General features: G+C 40.3%; 2 protein-coding genes across 18 annotated transcripts in view; one reads left to right on the plus strand and one right to left on the minus strand.

Moving 5' to 3' along the window:
* The window catches only part of kcnt1b (potassium sodium-activated channel subfamily T member 1b), a 180,926-nt gene extending 167,671 nt beyond the window's left edge, over positions 1–13,255 (plus strand). For 12 of the 16 annotated variants that reach the window (XM_073951599.1, XM_073951602.1, XM_073951598.1 and 9 more), the window contains 3 exons: positions 1,020–1,082; positions 8,103–8,187; positions 9,825–13,255. In XM_073951599.1, the coding sequence (XP_073807700.1) occupies positions 1,020–1,082; positions 8,103–8,187; positions 9,825–9,942 (266 nt within the window). In that variant the 3' untranslated portion in view covers positions 9,943–13,255. Of the gene's footprint in view, positions 1–1,019; positions 1,083–7,461; positions 7,722–8,102; positions 8,188–9,824 lie in introns of all 16 variants that reach the window. The other 4 variants (XM_073951605.1, XM_073951611.1, XM_073951612.1 and 1 more) reach the window with 2 other exon arrangements.
* LOC137495657 (uncharacterized) lies at positions 9,821–22,329 on the minus strand. 2 transcript variants are annotated; one of them, XM_073951630.1, is made up of 7 exons: positions 22,238–22,329; positions 22,067–22,165; positions 19,616–20,140; positions 17,905–18,168; positions 15,943–17,807; positions 14,663–15,733; positions 9,821–13,491 (listed from the first exon to the last, which is right to left on the minus strand). In XM_073951630.1, the coding sequence occupies exons 1-5, from the start codon at positions 22,242–22,244 to the stop codon at positions 16,201–16,203; spliced, it is 2,502 nt and encodes an 833-aa protein (XP_073807731.1). In that variant the 5' UTR covers positions 22,245–22,329; the 3' UTR covers positions 9,821–13,491; positions 14,663–15,733; positions 15,943–16,200. The 2 variants fall into 2 exon arrangements, with proteins under 2 accessions (XP_073807731.1, XP_073807730.1); XM_073951629.1 differs by having other exon boundaries at positions 12,378–13,491; positions 14,682–15,733.
* Between the last annotated feature and the right edge of the window lie 1,038 nt (positions 22,330–23,367).

The following is a 23,367-nucleotide window of genomic DNA, read 5'->3' on the forward strand; positions in this document are numbered from 1 at the left end:
TGTATTATTGCAGGTGGTTTGTATAGCGCAGGGGTCACCAACCTTTTTGAAACTGAGAGCTACTTCTTGTGTACCAATTATTGTGAAGGGCTACCAGTTAGATACACACTTCTTAAATAACAATTTTTCTCAATTTACTTTTAATCATATGTTGTTATTATTAATGATTAATGATATTCATCTATGTGAAGACACTGATCATGTTAATGGTGGTGGTTCTCAACAATGATTTAACAAGGTAAAAAACAGAAATATCAATATGCAACACTTTATTTGTCTGAAATAGTTTTTTTTTTTTATTTATATACCTTAATGTCATTAACAAATTTTACACCAATGCAGGTGTGATTCAAAAAGAATAGCTTCAAAAAATACTAGATTCAGCTTACTGGTATGTGGTGCAATGGTGAGCTATTTTTAGAACAGGCCTGTGGGCAACTCATGTAATCCTCGTGGGCTACCTGGTGCCCGTGGACACCATGTTGTTGACCCCTGGTATAGCGTCATTAGGAATTTACATACAGTATTTTTTAAGGATAGAGCTCATCATCCACTTCTGTTTTGTGTGCTCTGCGTTGTCTTGTGTTCTACATTCACCTTTCTGGCATCTTTACTCACTTTCTATCTTCCATACTGCAAAAAAATCATTCTCTGACTTTCCACTAGTCAACCATGAGAAATACTGCTGAAAGCTGAAGGTGAAGTGTGTAATTGGTTCATGTGGAATCTGTTTCTTATTCAATTGTACGCAGAAATGACACATTTCAGGAAAGATTAACATTTTGCACACAAAATTTGTAACTAATATGAAAAGTTGTGGGTTTTTTGTAGACCTTTCAACCTTAAAAAGTTGAAATCTTATAAAGTCACGTAACTACCCCATATTGTGAGAATGTGTTTTTTGCTTGGTGATTTTCTCTTAATCTTTCTCTCCAAGATGTGCTTCTTTCTCTTCTGCTTGACCTTTTTCTTGTCTCTGATCTTTCTTTCTACTGTGGCCTTTTCCCTGCACGCTGTAGAGGACGTAGCTAATTTAACCGCAAGCGATGTGATGAACCGAGTAAATCTGGGATATTTGCAAGGTAAATCCACCCAACATCACTGCTGTAGTAGATCAGGATTAATGAGCTGAATGAAGCCTGATGTTCTGGAGATGGATGCAAACAGAAGCTGCTCAATTTGTTCAGTGTCGTTAATGAGACCAGCATTAGCGGTCTGTATTTAATATGATAAGTGCTGGAAGTCAAAAGAAAATGCTTTGTGGCCCTTTATTTCTCGATGTCTTTAAGAATTTGCAGTAGTCTGATATGAAAATGTTCCTGATTCTTCCTTTCCTGGCATTTGTTTTGTTTTTCCCGAATCTACATGAAAAGGTCAAAAGTCTGCAGTCTGTTTTTCTTTCCAGATGACCTCATCATGTAGCGTCCCACGAGTCTTCCTCTTATCTCATTAAAAACAGACCGCAGGAAACTGCTGGACATTATAATGACGCTGGACAAAACGAGCAGGATTTACAAACACGGCCCTCGTGCTCATCTGTAAAGCCAACTGATGTCATTATATTCAGATTTGCATTTATGTATAGGTCGTTATTGCATAGCTCGAAGGACTGCTGGAATCTGATTGGTCAGTTGCAGCGTTCTAATCCAGTGTTTCCCAACCCTGTTCCTGAAGGCACACCAAGAGTCCATATTTTCAACCCCTCCCTAATCAAACACACCTGAATCAACCTATCAGAACAAAAAAGCTGATTTATACTCCTGCGTCGAGTGATCTGCATGACCAACAGTGCCTGATTTGTGTGTAACCATGCATTTATACTGCGTGCTGTTTGTGTTGCTCTGCAATAACACTTTCGAAATGCTAGCAGCCAGAAGGCATGGGGCGATAACCGGTTTGAAGGTATACCGCGGTTCTAAAAAGTCAAGGTTTTAAAACCGTTTAAATTTTCTGTTATACCGTTCCTAAGGTATTTATAAGTTATTATTTTTTACAACTATTTTATTGAGTTTTTTAGGGCAACATTAGAATAAGACCCTCCACATTACAAGCTACTGGTCAGTCCATGATTCAGGAAATATCTGAAAAACAAATCTCTTATAAACTAACATCCAACATGCTGTAGTGCTGAACAGTGCAGTGGCTTTACATTATATCCAAAGAAAAGAAAGATATCCAATGATGCGTTTTCATGTTGAAAAGAAATCGTTTTTCGAAACTAGTAAAGACTGCAGAAGTCAATGAATTATTCAAATTAGTTAGGTTGACATGTTTAAATATTAAAATATATATATTTATCATGTTCAATAGGATTGTTTTTTTTACCCAGACTTTTAAAAAGAACTTGTTTTAGAGCAGTAATCACAATACCGTGAAATCGCAAAACCGTGATATTCTTACCCTAGCGGCCAGTAGGTTTTTATGTTTCTCTGTGACGAGTTTCTTTGTGGGTGTTTTGTTTTTCTGAATGCTACCAAGTAGCTCATTCAGAGGTGGGAACCAACGGACGTGCAACAACTTTAATCATAAGGTAAACACAAAACAAAAGTTTCCATCTGGAGCTCCTTCACAGGACTCGACAATTGTAAACACTCGGTCTATCGGGCTCGCAGCTCACAGCACCGCCCACACTTCGTCACCGCAACCAAGCTGACCAATCAAAGAGCTTGTAGTTACATTTTTTTTGAGAGGTGCGCATCGGCATCAGCCACGACGAGGGCTATGCGAAGGCTGCGCCGGACCATACTCGTGCACTTGACGCAGAAGTATAAATCAGCCTTAAGAAGAGACTCCAAAACCTGAAGTTAATGGGTTAATATGTACTGTTGGTGTGCCTCCAGGAACAGGGTTGGAAAACACTGTTCTAATGTAGTATTTCTGTATGATGATCACATTTAAATTTCTGAATAGTTATGTCAAATTAATATTGTAGATCTACTTTTTTAAATAATACACAGCTAGAACGTCACTATTGTAAAATAAAATTGTTTTGCTTTTTGTCACTACTGTTTATTTAGTCGTCATTTAACTTTATTTCATACTGATATTATACATAAATGCAAAAGAGCATTTTTAGGCAACATTTTATTTTGGTGGTCTCCTTCAGACAGTAGTATTAATATTGTTGACTATAAGTAACTTTGCAAATAGCAGTCGTATTAGCGTATCAGTGGCTTAGTCGTATCAGTATTAGTGTACTGTCTGCAGAATATCCAGCCTGATCTCATGAGGAAACGTAACTATGTTACGTTTTGTCAGTTTAGTGGTTAATTCGTATTTGAATTCAGTTTTACGAAAATGTACGGTTTTAAAATGGAGGCGTGGCACCCAACCCCAATACGAAATTGTACATATGAGATCGTAAAAATTCATTAGAGACTAACTTAAAAAGTTACAAATTGCCGTGAGATTGTGTTGTAAAATCTGCTAATATTTTAATATGTCAGCAGGCATTTTAGTGACTGGGGATGAAAACGCTGGAGTTTATTGAGGTTTGACAATATAAACGATTATTTCCAACGATTCGATTGAGGATAAGTCTAAGTGGAAGTTCATGCATTTTCGCTACAGAAACAGGAAAATCCGACCGTTTAGAATTGTTTTTTCTTTCAGGAGTCAATAAATTTATTTGTCGGGTATTTTGATCACAAACATTTTGCAGTCCTTTTCCATTAATGAACAGCTATTGTACATATTGCATGTAAGGTAATACTTGAAAAAGCATAGTAAGTACACCAAGTCTACTATATTATGAGCCCATAGCTCATAATTCACGTTTTTTTTTTTTTTCGAATCGACAAGCTACGACAGCTTTTACATTCTGAAATATTAAACATTGTGACTTTTATTGATTATTTTTAGTAGTTTGAAGTAATGTATTAAGCTGCAAATACTTATTCTTTAATTGTACAGTACTATAAATTGCTTCAAACTACTAAAAATGTCATTAAAAGTCACTTTAAACTGCAGTGTCTGGTTGTAGGAGCAGAAATCAAGGTGTGTTAATGATAACAATGGATTTTTTACAGTGTAATATGAGTTAGTTGACTTGCAAACTTACTTATAGAATCAATAGAAAGTCTTAATGGGACCACAAAAATAAAGCGCAACCACATTTTGTTTTGTATAAGTCTACATAAAATGATAAATATTAGTGCAACTATGCATTTCTGAATACATTTTGCATAGGCGTATGTGTAGGTATACATAACATACTATATTTGCAGATTTTCCACACACTGCCTCCCCCCCACCCCAAATCAGCTAAATCCCTCATAATATTTTGCTTCTGAAAAACAATGCTTTTTTGACAGCAGTGCTGACCTGTTTCTGAAATGCTGACGTCTGATTCTATAGTTAAATTGGTGATGTAGTTGTCTTTTTCTCCTCTGGAACGAACTGAAGAGGGTACTTACATGACAGAGGGTACTGCAGGTACTCGCTGGCATATGAGCATTGACTTAAGACATGACGACTGAGGGCTTTTGATTCCAGGATGTTTGGACAGAGTGGAGTAGAAAGCATTCCGTGTTTGTTGGAAGGGCCCACTTAGTGCAGGCATTTAGGCGTACACTTATCAGTATATTTAGGCCCTGTCCACATGAACACAGGTATTTTTCAAAAACCACACCTTTTCTTTGCAGTTTTGCTGTTTGTCCACACTAAAAGACAGTGTCAGGTGACTGAAACCAATATTTCTGAAAACTCAGGCCAGGGAGAAGATTTTCCAAAACTCTAGAATACCACAGAATAGTAATCCACCTCACCAAACGCATAGATGCAAATGAAGCAAATTCCAAATGTTTGCGGCAAACCTATTACAGATTTTATGACATATGATCGTGCGGTTGAACAACAAGAAGTGAAGTTTAATTTATTAGACTAATTACGAGAGGAGTATGTGCTCATGATTAAACCAGCTGGCTCATTTTAGCTAATCACGATCCTCCAATCAAGGATCCCTAGTTCCTATATATATCTCCTCCTTTTTCACTTCGTCTTGAAGAATCCCTCCTCCCCCTTCTTCCACCTTTAACCAAAATAGGAGGCTAGGCGGCCCAGCAACCAGCAGGAATTTCAATAGCTCTAGCTCCCTACTTGAGCTTATGGTATCTCTGCGTGGTGCTGGCACGTTTCCCCCCCGGGGGTTTCAGTTCTCTCCCAAAGCCTAAAAATTGCTCTGCATTATAGACCACCAAAACAAGTCTCTTTTACTAGTCGTCTCAGGAAGTTCACCTTGGCCTTAGCTGCGGGGGAGTTTTGAGATCGCCCTGAGCTCAATCTCCCCTCACCCCACAAAAGGAGGGAGCCCTGGACTCGAGGAATGCCTTGAGAGCTCAGGGCTCTCTCCCGGGACAGCATGTCAGATGAGCTTTCGTAAGTCATGAGCTAAGTGTGAACTCTTGAAATATGTGATGCGTTTGCCACTAACATTTGGAATTTTTCCTTAACAAATGCAGAAGATGCAAATGAAGGAAATTCTGAATGTTTGCGGCAAACTCATCACATATTTTATGTCATTTGACCACAGGACAGTAATCCGCCTCGCCAAACACAGAAGATCCAAATGAGCCAAATTCCGAATGTTCGCCACAAACGCATTGCATATTTTGTGTCGTTCAACCATTGGTTAGTAATCCACCTTACCAAATACAGAAGATACAAATGAGGCAAATTCCAAACCCTCGCCGCAAACACATCGCATATTTTGTGTTGTTCAACCATGGGATGGTAATCTACCTCACCAAACTCAGGAGATGCAAATGAGGCAAATCCCAAATGTTCACAACAAATGCATCACATATTTTGTGTCGTTCGATCGCAGGATGGTAATCCGCCTTACCAAATACAAAGACATAAATAAGGTAAATTCCGAACATTCGCGGCAAACGGATATTTTCTTCAGACAATTCTTGTTGTTCAACCAATGGACAGTAATCCGCCTCACCAAAAGCAAAGATTCAAATGAGGCAAATTCTGAACATTCACAGCAAACGCATCACAAATTTCTTGTTGTTCGACCACGGGACTGTAATCCAGCTTACTAAATGCAGAAGACGCAAATGAGCCAAATACCGAACGTTCACGGCAAACTCACCACATATTTCTTGTTCGATCGCGGGACAGTAATCAGCCTCACCAAACGCAAAGACGCAAATGAGGCAAATTCTGAACATTCGTGGCAAACGCATCACACATTTCTTGTTGTTTGACTGTGGGACAATAATCCATTTTATCAAACACAGAAGATGAAAATGAGGCAAATTCCGAATGTTCACAGCAAACTCATCACATATTTCTCGTTGTTAGATCGCTGGACGGTAATTCGCCTCACCAAACGCAAAGACGCAAATAAAGCAAATTTCGAATATTTGCAGCAAACCTATTACATATTTTATTTAATTTGATCCTGCGGGTGAACAACAAGAAATAAGTCATGTGTTTGGGGCGAACATTTGGAGTTTGTCCTTACCAAATGTAGAAGACGCAAATGAAGCAAATTCCGAACGTTCACAGCAAACTCACCACATATTTCTTGTTGTTCGATCGTGGAACAGTAATCAGCCTCACCAAACGCAAAGACGCAAATGAGGCAAATTCTGAACGTTCGTGGCAAACTCATCACATATTTTTTGTCATTTGACTACGGGACGGTAATCTGCCCCACCAAAAACACAGAAGACCCAAATGAGGCAAATTTCAAAACGTTTGGTGCAAACGCATCACAAATTTCATGTTGTTTAACCGCAGGGCGGCAATCCGTCTCACCAAATTTGAAGACACGAATAAGGCAAATTCCAAAAGTTTGGTGCTAACGCATCACAAATTTCGTGACATTCGCCTGTGTGCCGATATTCCACCTCACCACGTTTTCATTGATTTGTATGCAATTTACTCTTGCAAATACTTAATTCCGCATTTGATGAACCCAGCATAAGTGTCGTTATGACCACTTGTTGGTTCGGCGTGCCCTTATCGTGCATAAGTGCATTTTCATGTTGACAGAAAACCCAGTTTATAAAAATACCCATGTACGTATGGACAGGGTCTTAGTTTCACGACATAAGTGTCAAACTCAAATCCTGGAGGACCACCGCTCTGCACACTTTAGCTTTAACGCTAACTGAACAAATCAATTGAGTTATTCAAGCTTGTTTGACACCTACAGGTGATGCCGCGGTCACGCTAGAGTTTGAGCATGCGAACTTCTGTTGTACTGTGCTGCAAAAATGGGCAGGATTAAACAAGATGATCAAAAAAAGGCGAGTGATTGGTCCATATTTTAAATGTCTGTCCAAAGAAGTAATGCCAATTAGCATTGAGCTATCGACTCCTCCCAATCACACACTACTAATGCTTTTTGCTTCACTCTGATTGGTCGAGCCTTGGCTTGGTGGGCGTGACAGACCTCTTAGCATGCTTATATATATATATTTGTGTGTGCGTGCGTGTGTGTGTCAGTCTCGCTGTTTGCTGACTTTGGGCTGTGTGTTGGCATGGCAAACGAGCACCTTCATGGGGTCAGCTGTGAGTTTGATGCAGTAAACGGATGGATGGATGGATTGAATGCGTGGGTGGATGCGGACCTTGTCTGCATGCGTCCGCGCATGGGGAGCGCTTGCGGTTGCATGGGCGTTCCGTAAATGCAGCCATGCCCTGTCAGTAACGGTTAGCCCTTCTCTCTCTTTTACCTGGCCTGGCGCTATAAGTGGCTCAAACAGGTGGGTTTGGAGAAGCAGATGCACTTTGTCCCAGTCTTGAGTCCCTTATTCCCAGACCTGCAAAAGGTTCACACTCCTCAATCATTTACAAGCAGGTAAAACGCAACAAAGCCTTAGAAACCCAGGCCACAGAACCGTAACACCGTGGTGTTACACAACAACTGCCTACCATATCTTTTGATTTCATATAATGTTTTAGTTTTTTTTTATTTGTTTGGCTTTTCTGACTCAGTCTACAGCATAGTTTCATGATGTATATTAGGGACAGAGTTAAATGATACAGATAACTTCTCACAACCTTGTACATAAATGTTTTTTAATTAATAAGAGCTGCTACGGGTTAAGTACGACAGTGACGCTGTGCATTTGTTTTTGTTGCAGATGAAATGAATGACAATCAGAACACGTTGTCATATGTGCTGATAAACCCTCCGCCGGACACCATTCTGGAGCTCAATGACATTGTGTAAGAGATTTTATAGTGACAAATTCTTACCTAAAAAGGAAATTATTTATTACTCACCCACATGTTGCTCCAATCCCCTGAGACCTTCGTTCATCTTCAGAGCACAAATAAAGTTATTGTAGATGAAATCTGGGAGTGTTCTGCTCCTCCATAGGAGATGCACAGAGATGTTCAAAGTCCTGTACAAATTACTAAGTTCGCCAATTCTTTCTCTTTCACATAGAGTCATCAGGGTGTAGGCCAGGGGTGTCTAAACTTGGTCCTGAAGGGCCGGTGTCCTGCATGGTTTAGCTCCAACTTCCTCTAACACACCTGCCTGGAAGTTTCCAGTACACCTAGAAAAAGCTTGATTAGCTGTGTGTCAGGTGTGTTTAATTGGTGTGTGTTTGTGGTGAGCGCACTGGCACTGTTGTCTTGTGGCTGCCAACGCATCATCCAAGTGGATGCTGCACACTGGTGGTGGTGTGGAGAGACCCCCTCTCATGATTGTGAAGCGCTTTGGGTGTATTGCCATACACAATAAATGCACTATATAAATACACATTACATTACAGAGCTTGCACTACTTGTTATCTCAATGTGTAGTCACACTTTTTAAGAGGTGTGTGTCAGTGTCGCAGAAGCATATGTGGCCATGTGAAGGCTGTGCCAGACCATTGTCGTGCACTCGATGCAGAAGTATAAGGCCGTACTCACACTATGTACAGTTGCCTTAACTGGGCCAAAGCACACTTGTCCCCCTCCCGTCTCCCACGATAGCCAGCACTCGCATTACATTCGGGCCTGGGCATGCTTACGTCATCGACCCTGCGCTGTTCAGTAAGAAGCGCTCTCGCTTACCACAGTGGACATTTTTTTGGTTATATTGTTTAAGTCGTTTGATATGCAGTGACGCGCTTTCAAATATTTCGCCGAACAGATCCGCCAATTTTGATGCTCATAAAGCCCTCGTGCTGCAGGAATGATGAGGTTTGCTGAAGGTGCGCAGCTGTGGTGCAGTGAGGGGTTTGTGTATTTAATAAACTAGGGCAGTTTGCTTTCACTGAACAGAAAGAATGATTTAATAATCCATATTAAACGGTCCCAAAAAAGTCACGTCTCGATTTCAGTTTCGGGCTTAGGCGCGTTTTGCACTCACACATAAGCGTATCGCGCCAGAGCCCAAGTGAACTGCGCTCAGGCACATCTTTTCTAACCGGGCCAGTGCCGGCCAAGTGAACTGTGCCTGAGCCCGATTCAGTGCACTCGCACTTCTCAAACGATCCGGGAAACGGGCCTGGGCACGGTTTGTATAATATAGTGTGAGTACGCCCTAAATCAGCATTTAGCCTGACCGACGAAGCCCAAAGGCAGACTGTCGGCTTGGTATGTCCCTGCCGTAACGTTAAAATGTTTCAAGATCTCCTACTGCAACTTTAATTTGTGTTAAAAAGATGAACGAAGGCCTCAGGGGATTGGAAAAACATGAGGGTGAGTAATTAATAAATAATAATAAATGATAATAAGAATTTACTGACCCTTCAACTACTGTTATCATTTGAAACATATTTGTCAAATGTTTCAATCTTCCCTCTGTTTGCTACTGTAGGTTTAGCTGTCTGGTTTAACCCCACAACCTGACTTTTACTTTTTTATAGCTACATCATCCGTTCTGATCCACTGGCACATGTCCCTGAAAATCTCCCAGGGGCTCCAGCTGGAGCGAAGATACGCCAAGACTATCGGCCCGAGACAAGGGATGAGACGCATCTGTAAGATCTGGAAGTTCTCAAGAATCCTCCTTCCTCTGCATGAAGAGAGTCAGGACTCACAACTAACCAACCAACCACACAGACACGAGCCATGCGCCAACAACACAATGTCAACCCCAGCTGCCCAACGGCCAAAACTCCACCACTCAAAACCCTTCACAGATTCCTCTTTTGTACGTCACAGATATGTAGAATCTCATGGCACATTTGAGACCTCTCTCTGGTTAATACATTTTCGTATTTAAGACTGCGAGGGTGGGGTGTTACGTTCAATCACTTTGGACCAAACATGATGTCCAAGCACTTTGAATTTATAGGGCAGACTATATATCAGAAATATAATGACAAAAAACTAGTCGAGAGGGCAGCTGAAGACAGGAGGGAGCTGACCCGAGAGGACCAGAACACTGGATATCAAACTGAACACAATTAGTTTACATTAGTGCTATATTTTGTACACATATAGCACAAATATATCTATATTTGTAGATATGAGTTAGCCACATATTCTTTTACTTGCTCAGTGACCTCTCACAGTATTTTGTTGCGATTTCGTCCTCAAAGCACAAGGAGTTTTGCGTCAAATAGGAATTGCTAAAGCTTTCACATCACTGTCAGTTTTCAGTGTGTGCGTACACTAGTTTACATGTGCTGAGAACAGAAGACCGCTCAAGTTCACATCTACTGCAAAAAAAGAAACCTTCAACCAAACTGATGATCTTTCAGACGACTCAACTGCAGTCGACTGGACTTCAAGTGCATTACAAGTATTTCATGGATCTCGATTGTGTTTTTCAAGAGATGCCAAACAGTATAATATACAAATCAACTATGAAACAGCGGGTTTGAGCTCGCAAATTATTTTTGGGATTCTCGATAGAACATATTGTCAGATGTCATATACTCTATTGGAAGCCATTGCTTTTTCCAGAGATGTTTTCCTGAGACTACTAAAGTTACTACAAAGTTTTTTCTGTTCCCTTACTCTCCATAACTACACTTTTTAAAGATATTCAGTTACTTTAGTATTATTTATGTTTGTGTGTCCATATTTATGTTTTCGTGCAAACATTATTTATGTTTTTGTGTCACTGTTGATGTTACTGACGGATTTATGGATTACTTTTTAGTGTGTTTGTGCATGTATATACACTCACCGCCGACTTTATTAGGTGCACCTGTTCAACTGTCCGTTAACGCAAACTTCTAATCAGCCAATCACATGGCAGCGACTCAGTGCATTTAGGCATGTAGACAAGGTCAAGACGATCTGCTGCAGTTCAAACCGAGCATCAGAATGAGGAAGAAAGGGGATTTAAATGACTGAGCGTGGCATGGTCGTTGGTGTCAGACGAGCTGGTCTGAGTATTTCAGAAACTGCTGATCTACTGTGATTTTCACACACAACCATCTCTAGGATTTACAGAGAATGATGCGAAAAAGATCAAATATTCAGTGAGCGGCAGTTCTGTGGGCGCAAATGCCTTGTTGATAATCACTCGTTACAACCGAGGTTGCAGAAGAGCATTTCTGAACACATAACACGTCCATCCTTGAGGCGGATGGGCTACAGCAGCAGAAGACCAAACCAGGTGCCACTCATGTCAGCTAAGAACAGGAAACTGAGGCTACAATTCACACAGACTCACCAAAATTGGACAATAGAAGATTGATTTCTGCCGCAACACTCTGATGGTAGGGTCAGAATTTGGTGTCAACAACATGAAAGCATGAATACATCCTTGTATAAATGGTTCAGGCTGGTGGTGTAATGGTGTGGGGAATATTTTCTTGGCACACTTTGGGCCCATGTGTACCAATTGAGCATTGTGTCAACACCACAGCCTACCTAAGTATTGCAGACCATGTCTATCCCTTTATGACCACAGTGTACCCATCTTCTGATGGCTATTTCCAGCAGGATAACGCACCATGTCATAAAGCACGAATCATCTCAGACTGGATTCTTGAACATGACAATGAGTCCACTGTACTCAAATGGCCCCCACAGTCACCAGACTTCAATCCAATAGAGCACCTTTGGGATGTGGTGGAACAGGAGATTCGCATCATGGATGTGCAGCCGACAAATCTGCAGCAACTGCGTGATGCTATCATGTCATATGGAGCAAAATCTCTGAGGAATATTTCCAGTACCTTGTTGAATCTATGCCATGAAGGATTAAAGCAGTTCTGAAGGCAGAAGGGGGACCAACCCGGTACTAGTAAGGTGCACCCAATAAAGTAGCCGGTGAGTGATACTGTGTAGACACTTTGAGAGAGCAAGAAGTTTAATTTGCTGATTTTTATTGCACTAAGCTCTGTTGATAGAGCAGTACATAGTAACCCTTTAACCAACAACAAAAAAAGTTTGATTAAAGTAGACCAGTTTAAGAACAATTTATAAAATAAAAATTGGATTAATATTTATTTATTTATCGTTCGTCTTTTGTGTCAATTCAATGTTTTGTTTTTTGTGTTCCAATGTAGTTTCTACCAGTATAAATGAAGCTGACATTTGAAGATACCATAGAAACTGCATTTGTTTTTAATATTTCTATTGTTTTTAAACGGCCATTAAGTATTTCACACAGCAGAAATGGGATGCATACTTTTCAGTAAACTGCTGAACACTGCTCATATCACACTTATCCGTCTGTCTCTATACACACAAACGCATTAGAAGATGGCAAAATGAGCAAATCTAGTAGCTAGTCAAAAATATTTCAAAACTGTGTGTTTTTCTGCAGTTTATTTATTGCTTCACAGTATTGCTCCAGTCTGTCACAAGTACGGGGTTGTTGATAAAGTGCTTTTACAAAACCCTTGACGTGTTAAGCGGGATACTGTACAGTATATTATACTATGTTCATGATTTCTTTTGCTTGCGTAAAGATTTTGTTCCCAAACATTCTGTCCACTGTATTCTCTTTTAACATGTTTTTCTAAATCTCCAGCCATCGTTTGGAAAGGATAAGCATTAAGAGCATGTTAGAAAATATACAGCCTGCAGATTTCTTCTATTTTTACTAGTTCCCTATGATTGAAATCTGATATCTTGATCAGCTGATCACAGCTGCTGTACTTTACATTTCTTTGTGGAGTTAGTTTTTTTTTTGCGTAGTTCTAGAAAAACATGGACCGTGCATGTCCTAATCTTGCCAAATGTGTCAGAGACCCATGTTTACATTTGCAGGCTCCTGTTTTTGAATTGTGCTGAAAAATATATGAACTTCTAAATTTTGTACAATTTCTTAAATGAAGTCTGTACTAATATGTAAGAATGAATCAATAAACGCTGCATGCAGCCAGAGAAATGTGGCAGTAATTTCCTACTGATGAAGATTTACAGCGGGAACTAGTTCTACCACATTTTAAGGTAACTTTTTAACTAACATTATCTACATGTCCCGCATTGTAACGTAGTTACTAACAAGAACAAAGAATGAACAATAATTTTAGCATCTATCAGAGTTCAAAATTTACGAATGCACTATTAAAATACAATACTGTGCTTGCTTATGAAACGTGAATTAACCACTGCCATATCACCCTGCAGCCCAAGACCGGTTACTCACTGAAGGCTGATTTATACTTCTGCGTCAAACGCCGGGATATGCTACGGCGCTGACGCATAGCATAGCACATTTGCACCTTTTAAAAAATGTAACTACACGTCGCAACGACGCGTAGCGCAAGCTCTGTGATTGGTCAGCTTAGTAGCGCTGACGAGTCTGGGCGGGACCAAGAGCCGCGTGAATGGTGCTAGCCTGATGGAGCGATTGTTTACAAGTGTGGAGTCCCGTGAAGGAGCTCCGGATGGAAAGTTTTGTTTTGTGTTTACCTCATAGTTAAAGTTGTTGCACGTCTGCCGGTTCCTGCCTCAAAATGTGCGAGTTTGAGCCACTTGTACATCCCGAAAGTGTTCAGGAGAAGCGAAACAACAGCGAAGAAACTCGACACAGAGGAACATTTACACCTCACTGCCAACTAGCGTTTCAGAAGTGTTAATGCAGACCAACAGAGACAGCGCGCAGAAGTATAAATGCACAGCTACACTCGTTGCATGCACCGTGGGTTACGCCGGTCACTTGACGCAGAAGTATAACCCAGGCTTGAAGCTAAGCAGGGCTGAGCCTGGTCAATACCTGAATGGTAGACCACATGGGAAAACTAGGTTGCTGTTGAAAGTGGTGTTAACGCCAGCAGGGTGCGCTCAACCTGTTGTCTGTGTGAGTCCTAATGCCCCAGTATAGTGAAGAGGACTCTATATTGTCAGTGAGAATACAGTGAGTGTAACGTTAAACCTATGTCCTGACACTTTGTGGTCATTAAAAATATCCCATGGCACTTCTCATAAAGAGTAGGGATCCTGGCCAAATTCCCTCCATCAGCCTTTACCATCATAGCCTCCCAATCATCCTCATCCACCAAATTGGCTCTATCAGTCTCTCCGCTCCACCAATAGCTGGTGTTTGGTGAGCACACTGGCACTGTTGTCCACACACTGGTGCACACTGGTGGTGGTGGTCCCCTTCATTATACTGGGGCATTGGGACTCACACAGACCACAGGTTGAGCGCCCCCTGCTGGCCTTACTAACACCACTTCCAACAGCAACCTAGTTTTCCCATGTGGTCTCCCATCCAGGTACTGACCAGTCTCAGCCCTGCTTAGCTTCAGTGAGTAACCGGTCTTGGGCTGCAGGGTGATATGGCTGTGACCCATGTTGTACAGTGTTACCCTTTGTTAAAAACTGAACTGTGTAATTTTTTAATAGTATTTTCTAGTAAAACTAACAAAAAATATAATTTTTCTAAAACCAAGAATCATATTTCAGCATTTTTGCTTTACTACAGAACTGATTTTAACAATTTTAACAGAAATAAGTGTCCACACTGAAAGTTTTAAGATTTGTAATACAATTTGCTTACACTGATTAATGAAAGTGGCATAATTAATACAAATATTTATCAAATATAAACCAGATTAAATTTACTTTCTCACACCAGTTAAGAGTGTCTATGCATCGTTTAGAACAGAAGTGCCCAATCTCGATCCTGAAGGGCCAGTGTCCTGCAGAGTTTATCTACCAACCCTAAGTGAACATACCTAAACCAGCTAATCAATGGCTGCGTCCGAAATTGAATAATCCCATACTATATAGTACATTAAAAAAACAGTATGCAAGCAAGCCGAGTAGTATGTCTGAATTTCTAGATTTCAAAGAACAGTATGCAGGAAGTACCTGATGACCTACTACTTCTGGTAAGATTCTGAAGGTTGCATCCGATGGACACTACGCTACCCCGTAATGCACCACAAGAGAATTCATGAATTGGAGTGAAGTGATGCAACTGACACAGGTAGGTCAAGTGATTATGAGTAATGGTGGATGTAGTACGCCTGAGTTTCATTCATACTACTCGCATTCATGGTTGTGTAGTAAATTCAAATGTAGTACCTACTGAGTAGTAGGCAATTAACAGGTAGTATGTTAGGCGTACTAGAAAATTCCTGCTAGGTTTGTTGAAGCAAGTTTGAGTTAAAATCTGCAGAACACCAGCCCTCCAGAACCGAGTTGGGGTACCCTTGGTCTAAAACTTGGTCTACTTTCCTGCAGAGTTCAGCTGCAACCTTGATCAAACACAACTGTCTTTAATTACCAAATGCTCCTTCAGATCCTACTTAGTTGGTTTACTTGCATTTGATCAGAGTTGAAGCTGAACTCTGCAGGAAGGTAGATCTGCAGAAACAGGATTGGGCACCCATGGCCTAGAACAGGAGTGCCCAAACTTGTTCCTGGAGGGCCGGTGTCCTGCATATTTTAGTTCCAACCCCAATTAAACACCCCTGAACCAGCAAATCAAGGTCTTTTTTAGGTATACTAAAACTTTTAGGCAAGCGTGTTGAAAGACTTTGGAGCTCAACTACACAGGACACCAACCCTCCAGGACTGAGCTTGGACACCCCTGGTCTAGAATATAGAAACAATTGTGTGCACAATTTAAGGCATATAAGTGTGTGGAAAATTGTATACATATAATTCAATACCTGTTTTGCAAGCTCAGAAAAATCAGCAATACCTACAGTAGTTTCCCCCAAGTCTTTTCTATGTACAGTGTGTTTTGCATGTTTGTCCCTGGGTTTCCCATCTGGGTTTCCTCCAAGATCTCCAGTTTCTCCAACAATCTATAATCAAGCAGTATCAGGTCATGTGGAGATGCTAAACAGTCTCAAAAATGGATATTTTCCATCAAACTTAGCGACTCTGTTTGAGTTTGTGCTTGTTTTTTTGTGTTTTCCTCCACCTGTCTCGAGTCCATCTGCCATTATTTTCCACCACCTCATGTAGAAGGTCTATAAAGGTGTACTCATTCCCCAGCAACAGGCTGTCATCTTTTGGAGAGCCTCCAGAAGGAGGTGCTCTCGAGTCAGAGCCGGTCCACACCTGACCTTCCTGTCGGTTTTTATTACCTCTCGATATTGATTTCTCCGCTCTCCTGGATGGCTTCTGCAACTCTGATGCAACTGTATGCGTCTTTTTCTTTACACTTTGCATTTCCTCAATATTATCTCTGTTGAGCATCTCTTCTCCAACAGCAGGTTTAGACCTGCTGTCATTAAACGGATTAAAAATGCTGAACAATTCAGAAGAGACATCGCTTTCATCAACAGGCGAATTCTTAGAGGACAGATCAATGGTTGACTCAAACCTCAACGTTTCCTCGTTTCTAACAACTCTGCAATCCTCCCTCTGAGATATATTAGCATTAGCAAAGCATTCTTTAGGATTAAAATGCAAGATATTTGGTGCGCATGACCTGTAAGTGTCCTCCTCAATATGGACTTGGACATTGTCTACCGGAGTCATGATTTCTGGAAGAAACTCCAGTGCATTGAATTGTTGGGCAATCGGTGAAACGCCGGGATGAAATTGTCTGACTTCATATCTACATCCGGTTACAAATATTAGTTTGGGGAACACATTGAGGACTTGCTGATTTTGAGCCCACTGCTTCTTCCACTGAACCGCCGTTGGAGGCCAGGTTAGTACTCGCCGAATGGGTCTCAAATGTCCAGATGAACCTTCAGGACTGTCAGGATCAACCACCGAGATCTGGCTTTCTGGGTCAGCACCAATTGAGAGGTACGGCAGGTTTTCCGGAGTCTCTTCAGACTGGGATGTGATGGGTTTTGCCTGGAGAATATCCTGGCTGCTTCCTGCCACATTCATATGATCCGACAAGTAGCTCTCTAACTTAAGTTGCGGGATATCAATGTCCACACTTGGTCCAGCTTTGACACACTCATCTATTTCATCTTCGTCTGCCTCTTTGAAGGTTTCCAAAGTCTTTCCTGATGAATTACTCAACTCTCTGGCATTCTCTTCATCCATGTTTTTTCCATCTTCCAACTTCACCTCTTCACTATTCCCACTCTCCTTTAGTCTCTCTGTGGTCATCCATCCATTGTAATACTCCTCATTCCTCACCTCATTTTCCACTTCTGTCTCTGCGAGTTCTGCAAGCATGTCCATCCTGCAGAGGACCGGTCCGGCAGATCTCACTCGTTTAATAGGATCTCTGTTTTCATAAGTCCCGTATGAATAAATATGGTAAATCTGTGATATCTGCTCACTGCCAGCTACCATCTGGTCCGTCCTCAATAATACGTCTGTTTTGGCAACTTGTGTTTTATTAGCGAATTCAGATTTCCTTTTTTGCTTTTGTTCTCTGTTGCCCTTTGTTGTTTCGCTGGCCGGTATGTCAGAACAAGGTTTTACAGCTTGTAGATGTTTCCGCTCTCGTTTCCTGTGATAAAGCACTGAAAGGACACAGATGACAAGCACCAGGGCACACAGTACCACTGGTCACAGATTAAAAGGTTAGTGATTTACAAGCTAATATACGTGAAATATGACCAACTGAGGGTTGAATTAAAGAAATGAATCAGTTCCACCTACCAATTAAAATGATTAAAGTTGTGTGTCCAATTGTAAGAGGTTTGGTGGTTATTACAGCGGGAGTAGTTCCAGTAGTAAGGTTTGCAGATGTAAGGTTTACAGAAATAAGGCTCACAGTTGTAAGGTTTACAGTGTTGGTGCCCGGTGGTGGAGTTGTGAGGGTTTTACACTCTGGTACCTTCCATACCGGCATACCTTTCAGCTCAGGAGGGCTGTTACAACACACCTGCATCTCATTCTCCAGCAGAGAAGTATTCATCAGACCTGTATGCATGAAATACACAACAATTCATTTTGGATTCACTCCAAAGAGATCTATTATTTACATTATGATAGTTTGAAGCAAATAACCAAATCAAAATTGCACTACAAATATTAATAGTTAATTGATGACAATATGGGAATACATTAATGAAGAGGAGGTTATGTTTCTGGTCACCATTATTCAAAAACCTTCAAAAGTTTAGGATGTTCTGGAAGAAAATATGTATCATGGTTTCAACAACAAATATATACATATATATATATATGAAAAAAAAATGTAAAACAAAAATAAATTCTCAAATTATGGCAATAAATACATTTTAAAAAGTTTTATGATATTAAAAAACATTAAGCACAATAAAGACGAGACTTCAGCTCGGTTTTGGCAAGAATCTTTAACTTAAACTATTCAAATAGTAAAAACCAAAGGTAACTAAAGGAAGATTTTTCATTTTTAGGTGATCTATAGATTTTTAAATGTTATGCCTGAGCGTATTGGTGGGTTAGCTGCGTCCTAAATTGCCTACTATTCAGTAGGTACTGCATTTGAAAAAGGGGAGAGACTGAGAACTGTTCTAAGAATGCGGCGCTATTTTTAAACAGCCTATCGGTGTTTTCCAAGTAAGTTGTAAAACTGTCAATCTGCTCTTCATCTATCTTTTCTCCTCCTTGTAGTGACAATAGTGAACCCATCAGTATTATAAAGTTAATGTCATTTATTTTGAAGTGATTTTTCTCATGTTTAAGAGTAAGGAAAGTATTTAAAATGTATTTTCTGTATTTCTTTAGATTCTATTAGGTAAGTTATTTCGGGGTGGAGTTAGTACATTTTTGGTTTATTATTTTGGCCTTTCTCAGTCCTGAAATTTTTTTGCTTGCGCTCCTATTTTTTGTTTTCTGTGAATACAAACTTTTACCATTTTCCTTACAATAAAAGAACCTAAAGGTCATTAAGATCATAACCTACAAATTGTTTATTTATTTATTCTTTTACTTATGCTTCAACCACAGCTCTAGACATCCAGGGTTGTTATATAAATTGGGGGCTCGTCTTTTTGGTAGTGAGAAAGAAAATTTTGGTATTTTACTTTTTGCAGAAACTGGAATGTATTAACAGTGTGAAAGATTGAGCTGTTTTAACCAACTGTCTTGTGACTGCATGTGGGGGATATGTCTCTCTTGTCTATCTGTTCTCTTTAGGTGTGGGAAAGATCATTTGGATTGGGTTATGGAGTTTTACACTGGGGCAGAACGCAGAACATTTTAATCGTATTTTATTTATTTAAATTTAATAAAATACAATTATATAAACTACTCTCTAGTGTTTACAGTAATTAAAATGATTTCAAATAGCATTGAGGGTGAGATATCTGTTTTCTGTGCTTATTGTAATGTTGAATTAAAATGAATTTCAGCACAAAATACTGATCTGGAAATGAATGTATACCTCTCAGATATTTGGCAAAATCCTTCACCGAGCAGGAGCAGTCCCAGGGGTTTCCATCCAAGCGGATCTTGGTTCCGTTAAGCGGGAGAAACACATCCACACTCAAACGCGTCAGATTATTGCTGGACAGGTCTACCTGCTTCAGTTTACCAAGAGAAAGAAAACTGCTGGTGGTTACAGTGTGAATCTGGTTCTGTGACATGTTCAGCACCAGCAGGTTTGACAGTCCATCAAGACAATTCTGATCCAGTGCAGTGATTTTATTATTCGACAATCTAAGGCTCTCAAGTGGAACCTGATAGCTGAACCAGTCTGATGAGACCTGGGTAAGATCATTTCTATGCAGATTCAGAGATTTGAGGTTTTGAAACTTGTCAAAGGATTGTGGTTTAATTGCTGTAATATCTTGCCCTGCCATGGTCAGGCTATTTACAGAGGACAGAGTTGTGCTGTTAAACATAGACGGGCTGATTTCACCAATACCACTCGTAAAGAAAATCACAGATGTCAAGCCAGAAGGATAGTCTAGGATAGAGAGAAAGAGAAAAAGAAATGCATTAGTGTGTTTGTCTAAAAAGGATTTACTCAGTGTGACTTTCAACAATGACCACAGTGGAACACAAAAATGACTCAATTAAAAATGCAATAAATTAATAATTAATAATAAATCTAAATAAGTATATCATTATTATTAAAAAAATACATGTAAACAATTTGATTACTCAAACTGACTGGCCACAAAGACACTACACACTTTTGAACAAACACATTTCAGTTATAAGAAGAAAACTACAAATTCTGTGAAATTGGTTTCAAGCAGAGTATTAGAAGTTAACATGCTGGACTAGGAAAATTCTGCAACAATAGCAATGTGTTATGCTTATATGAATTACTTTTCTGAATAGATTATCACAGGTGGAACTTTAATTACTGTTACATATCCCTACTGAAAAAACATCTTAAACCAGGTTAGGCTGGTTTTAGCTGGCCAACCAGGCTGGTTTCCAGCCTGGTCTTAGCTGACCAGCTAAAACCAGCTCGACCAGCCTAGCGAGGCAGGGAGCCCAGCCAAAACCCGCTATGTCCAGCTTAAACCAGGCTGGTCAAGCTGGTTTTATCTGGATTTAGCTGGTCATTTTCCAGCCTGAATGGCTGAAAATGGCTGGAAACCAGCCTGAAAATGGGCAAAACCCCTTTAAAACCAGGCTGGTCAACCAACTAAAACCAGCCAACCAGCCTAGACTGGTTTAAGCAGGATTCTTTCAGCAGGCCAGCCACTTTATTAGGTACACCTTACTACTGTAAAGTACTGAAAATATTCCAGAGATTTTGGTCAAAATTAAAATGATAGCATCACGCAGTTGCTGCAGGTTTGTCAGCTGCACATCCATGATGTGAATCTCCTGTTCCACCACATCCAAAAGGTGCTCTATTGGATTCACGCTTTATGGCATGGCATGTTATTATGCTGGAAGTAGCAATCAGAAGATGGGTACACTGTGGTCATAAAAAGATGGACATGGTCAGCAACAATCCTCAGGTAGGCTGTGGTGTTGACACGATGCTCAATTGGTACTCATTGGCCCAAAGCGTGCCAAAAAAATATCCCCCACACCATTACACCACCAGCCTGAACCATTGATATAAGGCAGGATGGATCCACGCTTTCATTTTACCCCAAATTCTGACCCAACCATCCTAATGTTGTAGCAGAAACCGAGACTCATCAGACCAGGCAACATTTCTCCAATCTTCTATTGTCCAATTTTGGTGAGCCTGTGCAAATTGTAGCCTCAGTTTCCTGTTCTTAGCTGACAGGAGTGGCACCCGGTGAGGTCTTCTTCTGCAGTAGCCCATCCGCCCCAAGGTTGGATGCATTGTGTGTTTAAAGATGCTCTCCTGTTCAAAGTCACTTAAATCACCTTTCTTCCCCATTCTGATGCTCACTATGAACTTAAGCAGATGCCTAAATGCATCGAGTTGCTCAACCCATGATTAGTTGATTCGAGTTGGCAAGCAGTTGGACAGGTGTACCTAATAAAGTGGCCAGTGAGGTTATATATCGTCTGAAGGGATTTAAGTTTAACTAAAAGTTTTTTTTTTTTAAATTCTGAAAACCACTAGCCATTGACATCCATGGTTGAGCAAAAACATACTCTTGATGTCAATGTTTCAAACACCCCTCAAAATGACTGTTTAAAAGAAACATTAACTGATTTGGATCAAGTGGAGAGTGATGCCTTCTTGCATCTATTAGTATGTCATGGAGTGACATTAAAGTGCTATACCACCTCATTTTCAACTTTTCGGACAAAAATGCAATCATGTAACCTAATTAGTTTGATCCAACCTTGCTCAACAGAAGTATCAATGCATCCTTTTCATTTCTAAAGTTCCTTTTATTTGATGAACCTGCACAAGACAAGCTCATCTTTTGAATAAATATCTTACCTTCTGGGATCTCCTTGCACACATAGTCCGTCCCGGTGTATATACAAGACTGAAACCGTGCCTCACGTACGCACTGAAATGCCACAAAAATGAAGAGAACTAGACAGAAAAAGAAACATTGGTTTATATCGATTTGTTTCTGAAGCCAACAATAGATGTAATGATACTCACCATGCATATTTGAAAAACATCAAATAACAATATCCTCAGAGTTGCTGTGTAACGTCAATCAATCCACTGAATGTCAGACCTGTAGAGCCCCCCGCTGAGGATAAACTGACCGTTTCCAGGATACAAATGTGTCTTTAGTGGACTGTCAAGGATACAGCGTTCAAGGCCAGCGATTCCCCAGGTGGAGGGAGTCAGGACTCCAATCACGACAAAATTAACCTAATAATTTGCCAAAAAAAAAAAAAACTCATCCACTCTAATGCCGAGTTCAGACTGCACGATTTTTAAAGTAGTCGCATCACAGGTGCTTTCACATTGCATGACTATCAATTTGTCGGTGCTTTGTTTACACTGCAAGATGGATCGTCGACTGGGGTTCACACTGCATGACTTTACAATAGGAAGAACTGCTGACAATGTTGTCTTGGTCTGCAAGCGTCTTCCAACCAAACAAAAGTGACAAACAACACGAGGACACATAGTATATCTTTATATGTAGTATATCATTATTGTAACTACATAATGAGAAAGAAGCCTTTTAGTGGGGTAGAATTAGCAATTTCTCTTCAACTTTTTTCTTTTTCTACTCCGCTGTGGTATTGCTCAGATGACACATCAAATACACACAGGTGCTCCTGCCATATTTACACAAGTCTCCCATTTCTTGGGTCCAAATAGACTGAAATAGCTCTGCCCCATCCTCCTGGTGACCTGCAGATACCCATATTCAAGAGTTCACACTTAGATATTAGCCCCTTTCACACATACAGACCTTTCCGGAAAATTACCGGCAATTTTCCGGAAAGGTTGTATGTGTGAACAGGTCCTTTTTGAAAATACCGGTAAATTCGTTCTGGCTATTTTCCGGAAAGAGAAGTTGTAACATTACCGGCAATTTACCGTAATGCTGAGCTGTGTAAACGCAGAAGGAAGATTGATGGAATAAGCGCGTGCACGTCTAGAACGTGCTGACGTGAGACGTCTGCTTTAGCCAATCACAACAGTCAGACGCATTTACGTCCGCGCGGTTCATGAGAATAACGTTTATGAGAATAAAAGCCTTTGAATATTTTTCCAGACACATTTAGCTGCTAGAAGTTAGTCAGATCACGTTTATATGTTCTTCTTAA

The sequence above is a fragment of the Danio rerio genome, chromosome 5 (genome assembly GCF_049306965.1).
Source record: "Danio rerio strain Tuebingen ecotype United States chromosome 5, GRCz12tu, whole genome shotgun sequence".
NCBI lineage: Eukaryota > Metazoa > Chordata > Actinopteri > Cypriniformes > Danionidae > Danio > Danio rerio.

What these genes read in the sequence shown, in the direction of transcription:
- LOC137495657 (XM_073951630.1), bottom strand. An exon ending in TTTTGCCAAATATCTGAGAG is followed by an intron (nt 18,169 to 19,615) that starts GTATACATTCAT and finishes TCATGCATACAG; the next exon opens with GTCTGATGAATACTTCTCTG. An exon ending in AACTTTAATCATTTTAATTG is followed by an intron (nt 17,808 to 17,904) that starts GTAGGTGGAACT and finishes ATCTGTGACCAG; the next exon opens with TGGTACTGTGTGCCCTGGTG.